The following is a 5,594-nucleotide window of genomic DNA, read 5'->3' as shown; positions in this document are numbered from 1 at the left end:
CTAATCAAAACCATCTGGTAAAACGTGATTTGTAATTTACGTGCTCTAAATTATTTTCTGTTTATTTTGCATTAGCTGTTATATTTGCAGATTTGTATACAGTATGTGAAGTCATCTTTAGCTCATACATTCCTAATAACGTTAGCCTTAATATGTGCGCAAACATGTCAAAACGCTTTGAATGCACATAACGACGGGGTTTCTTTGTTTTGTGATAAAACTGGATTAGTGTTAGTGTTATTATCAACCATACTTCCTCAGAAACAGTCCATATAGGCAAGTCAAATGTGACTTTATTACCTTTAAAGTAAACGGTCAGTAAATACAAACACATGCTCAATTAAATAATCATACAACAAAAGAGAAACAAACCGATCGAGATGATTCGATCCTGAAATTATAAATATAGATTCAAAGTGCGACTCTGATAGACTTCAAAGCACAAATCAAACTCGATGATAAATAGAGTTTCAAGACAAATCCTATGTACAATTTCACTTTGCATTGAGAAGAGTTCATTGATATCCACTGCACGATGAAAATAAGACCAATGTACAGAAATCTCCCAATTACGCGTGCATTTTAAAATCTCAAGGAGCACAAAATAAAACCGATCAGTTGGCAAACACAGAATAATAAGACAAATGTGCGGCTGCTGAGAAATCAAATGCTTAAATGTATGTGTAGCTAATAAAGTGCCTCAATAGACATGGAGAATCTGGTCACATATGAAAGTTCAGCAGTGTGTTTCATCTTCATCACGAGGTTATTTTTCATCACTTTATCCATAAAGGACTGGTTTAAATATCCAAGAACACCTGAGAGAGACCTTCTGCTGATTTACAGTCAAATATGATAAAACAAAAGAGCGATAAACCCACTGGCCTTTGCGTGATTTCCCTGCGCACCCACATGCGAACACTCTTAAAAATAAAGGACCTTTTGAAGACATTAGGTTCGCCAAAAAACATACTAAGAACCACTTTCTGTATAGGTTTTATGAGTTTACTCTTAAAAATAAATGCTCTTGGCATCGATGGTTTCCATAAAGAACCTTTACATGCCCCATGGAATCTTTACAGTGGACGTTTTAAAATCGGCTCTTTTAAGAAGAACATTTTGAGATTTAAAGAATGATATGGTTCTTTGGACATCATTTCTTCGGGTCAGTGTTTTGGGGTTCTATCGCCAAAATACGAATGCATTTGAGAATGTTTTAAAACATGTTTTGGTTCTAATTGGAGCCTTTAACTTTAAGAATGCATATGTGTGTGTAGAGTTCTTTTCAGAGGCCGTTCTGCACGGGTTCTGTGGTGTGGATCATTTCCGGGGACTGGCAGGCTGGGCTGCCCGGTACACTCTGTTCGCTGTCGGTATCGCTGCCCTTTTTAACCCCGTTTGACCCGGGCTCGCAGGCGCTGTGCGTTTTCACGTGTTTACTGAGATGGTCGCTGCGCATGAAGCGCTTGTTGCACACCGGACAGGCGAATCTCTTTTCCCCGGTGTGTGTGCGTAAATGCCGCTGGAGCTCGTCGGACCTGGTGAAGCGCTTCCCACAGAACAGCCAGTTACAGACGAACGGCCTCTCGCCGGTGTGCCAGCGTAAATGCGCTTTGAGGTGAGAAGTCTTTCCGTATACTTTCCCGCAGCCCGGGATGTGGCAACTGTGGAGGCCCTTTCTGCGCAGACTGGCCCCCGCGGGCCCCAGCCTCTCCGCCTCGTGGCAGTTCGGACAGTCGCAGGTCGCTCTGCCCGAGTAGCGCCTGGAGGATGAGCGCGGAGACCCGGCAAGCGGTACCACCGGGGACCCGGCTAAAACTGCGCCAGTGGCGCCGGGACTGGTATCTGGGTAGGTGGCGGATAAAACCGGTTTGAATCCGTCCATCAGGTGTTGCCCACCGGTAAGAAGATGCGGAGATGGACTGGCACTGAATGCGGAGTGGGTTATGGAGGAGTAGTCTGAGTTGTACCCGCTCAGGGGCGAATGCAAAGAGGTCTGGAGCGCGGCGCCGTTCGCGCTTTGAACATCAATCCAACCGGTGCCCATATCCCACCAGGAGGACCCGCTACCGGTGCCCACGTCCCCGGCGGAGATGCCGGCATGCGCGGATTTGAACCAAGTCTCATACGGGTGCGCGACGCTCATCCTCGGGTAAATCCCCTGCAGAGTGTCCACTTTCGAGATGAACACCGACTGCGCGCTCGGGTCCGGGGAACTGTTCGCGACTGAAGTCTGAAACACGGGATAGTCGTTTGCAAACGGACTGGTGGAGGTGTTCGAGCCCGTTAAGGAGAACGAGCTGTTGGCGCCGAATGTCTCGTTCCGTTGCGCGCCGAACGGGGAGAGAGAACAGCTGCTGGGCGCCGCGCGCTTCCACGGGTGAAAACCTCCTTTTCCAAACGAGCCGCTGTCCGAGGAGGGACTCGAGCTCCCGATTTTGTTACAGGTTGCTGCTAACATGGCCAATGGAGTGGATCCAACCCTCGGTTCCTCCTGTGACCATAAAAACGCATGGTTTACAAGACAAATCAAGGACTTTGACACGTTGCAAAATATGCGCATTTTAAAGCATAATTCTGTAATATGTCTAAAAACAGTTGCACGCATGCCACACATATTGTTTTCAGAGTACGATAATAATAACAATGCAATGAAAATATAACCATTTTTAGCTTTAAATGCATGCGACATTTTAAGCATTGTTCTTCAAAGCAAAGTTTAGCACAATATATTCTTGCATTAAACTTTTCAGAATCTAAAAAAAATAGAGAACGTTTTTAAATTCAGTTTAAGTTCATTCAAGACACCAAAATATACCGAAACATCAAGAACTTTTCATCTCCAGAAACGATTTTTTAATTGTATTTGGTGAACAACAGTAAAGTCTTCGAAGTATTAAGATAATATTAGTTTTAAGAAACACTTTAAGAACGAATGTAGCTTTCATTACGCACGAACTAACAATACACTTGAAATAATCTTCGATCGCTCTCGTTTCAGTTGAAAATCCCAGCCAACATTTCCCAGAAGGACACGCGAGATGTAGCCATACTCACCCCAAGAAGTGAAGTTGCCATCACCTGTGAAAGGTCTTTACATTTATAAGTCCCTCGGCTGTTTTGCAGACTTTTACCGCCCACCGCTGCACAAGTGCGCTCGGCTCGGCCTTTGAAGATCCACCGGATCCTGAGCGACCAATCAGAGCGGCGGAAACTCTCGGGAATGCTGCGTTCGGCGGTGATGTCATCGGCGGAGCTCTCGGTGACGTGTTGCGCTGGGAATTGTTTACAAGTGGGAAGGGCGGGCGCGGGTGAACCTCTCGTGGACCTTTTTTAATTGTTGGGGATACCCATGTGAGGATAACTAATATTTGACGCTAATGAGATGCGCGCGGGCGTCTCTTAATGTGTTTTTCGCTGCGCAAAATGCAACGCTAATAGGTCATCTGAAAATGAAATATTAAGCAATGAAGGATTCATTTTTGACTGTTTTTAGGCTATTCGTCGGGGATTGTGTGCGTGCGTGTCGGTGAGGGCGTGTCGGGGAAACTCGAGGGGTGGAAGTGGGTGTTGCGCGTGCATGAGCAGCAGCTTCACACACAAGAGGAGATGAACTTCATCCACGAGCTCAATCCTCTTTCATCTCAATCACAACAGAGATTCATGCGCGCTTAATCCACAGGCAGTCGCGCGCTGCTGTCTTCTGGTCATCCCAGTTTCTCCTGTTTATGGGAAGCATCGGTGCATTTTAGGCTGTTCAACATTAAATCACAAGTGTTGCAACATATCTAAAGTGCAACAAGTCTGATTATCAGTATGGCTAATGCTTTATTTGGTACGATATTCTTTTCCAATGCATTCATTAGCCTACAAATTATAGGCTATTATCAGCATGACAATTTAAGCGCAATAAGAAATTAATTGTTCATTTTGGGTTTCAATGGAAGCAAGAAAACCAAAGCACACAAATTGCTGAATTTGATCAGTGCTCTAGAAATATTTGTGTTCAAACTTTTAATTAGTTTGAACGTTCAAAAATTAAAATGTTCAAAATTAGATTTTGAATTCCAGATATTCACGCATGAAATGAAATGCACAAAAGTGATGTAATAACAGTGTTTCACGCGCGCGCGCTCAGAGGGAGACACATCATCATGCGGTGCACGTGCGCGCCATGCGTTTAATTTGACTTTCAAATGTAATAAAGAGGTGAGCTTTAATCACACCAAGATTTTATTTGTTTGATATTAATGTTCGATCATTAGAGGGCGGCGGGGAAAGTTAATTAATAAACATCAGGCGCGCGGCGGGATCAATTCGGGTTTCGGGTCAGAATTCGGTTTTATATCATATAACCACGCAAACAAACTATTTGAGTAGATTTATTTTATTTGTGCTTTATTCATAATTGATTTAATTCCATACAGTCTTTTTTTAATTTCTGGAAATGCGACCATACAATGACAGATAAATCAAAAATTGATCTTAATTTTAAATTTATCGAAATAGTTTTCATATGGAACATTTGCTTTATTACATACTTATAACCTGTTTTATTTAGGAAACTGGACAAATGGTCTAATTAAGGGAAAGACTGAAACTGACGTCTGTTTTCTATTTAGCCGTGCGACTTTATCTTTTCTCCTTTTATACAAAATATATAATATAATCGGTCAAACACATATTAGCCGTTTAAACTTCACGCACTTTTTTTAAAATAAATAAATAAATAATTACATTTAAAAAATAAAATCAGTGTGGTAAGTTCAGTCAACCAGTGGTGCTGAAGTTAACCGGAGTTCAGAGGTCATGATACAGTAGACCTGCACATATGTGTGTGTTGAACAGATGTCTCTCTCTCTCTCTCTCTCTCTCTCTCTCTCTCTCTCTCTCTCTCTCTCTCTCTCTCTCTCTCTCTCTCTCTCTCTCTCTCTCTCTCTCTCTCTCTCTCTCTCTCTCTCTCTCTCCGCATTCTTTCCCACACGTATATGTGCAGAAATCCCGTGAGGAACCTGTTCTCATAATAAGCGCGTTAACACGGACCATCGAGCACCGACAAAACGCACCGACCGAGAGAGAGAGAGAGAGAGAGAGAGAGAGAGAGAGAGAGAGAGAGAGAGAGAGAGAGAGAGAGAGAGAGAGAGAGAGAGAGAGAGAGAGAGAGAGAGAGAGAGAGAGAGAGAGAAGAGGGGGGACTTTAATTGTTTGCTTGTTGGTTGTTGAGAGAACATAAAATATCTCCCAGAAATGCACAGCGAACCCTTTTAATATCCTGCAATTACATACATGACAATTAAGGCCAATCATGAGAAATCAATGTCTATTTTGCATTTTGTGCATCAGCAGATAACAAAAACCATGCATGCACTTTAAAACGGAAAAGATTTAATAACACAAATTAAATATATTTTAAAAACCGTTTCTTTAAACGGCAACATCATTAAAAAAAAAAAAATCCACTGAGTATTTATTTCAGGCATGTTTTTTCCTCTAAGAAATAAACCTTATTCTAGTAAATTAAAAGAATTAAACTCCCATTCTCAGAAAAAATCAGTTCAGACTCATTTCATAATGCAACATTTCTCTGTTTCAAG

The 5,594-nt window shown here is 42.5% G+C and overlaps 1 protein-coding gene across 1 annotated transcript; it reads right to left on the bottom strand.

Moving 5' to 3' along the window:
• Positions 1-275: 275 nt before the first annotated feature.
• On the bottom strand, positions 276-3,139 carry sp8a (sp8 transcription factor a). The gene is made up of 2 exons (XM_079828969.1): positions 3,058-3,139; positions 276-2,494 (listed from the first exon to the last, which is right to left on the bottom strand). The coding sequence occupies exons 1-2, from the start codon at positions 3,076-3,078 to the stop codon at positions 1,286-1,288; spliced, it is 1,230 nt and encodes a 409-aa protein (XP_079685095.1). The 5' UTR covers positions 3,079-3,139; the 3' UTR covers positions 276-1,285.
• Between the last annotated feature and the right edge of the window lie 2,455 nt (positions 3,140-5,594).

Source organism: Gobio gobio (assembly GCF_949357685.1).
Source record: "Gobio gobio genome assembly, chromosome: 11".
NCBI classification, from domain to species: domain Eukaryota; kingdom Metazoa; phylum Chordata; class Actinopteri; order Cypriniformes; family Gobionidae; genus Gobio; species Gobio gobio.
The sequence above is the reverse complement of the archived record's forward strand: the minus strand, read 5'-3'. Positions and strand labels throughout refer to the sequence as shown.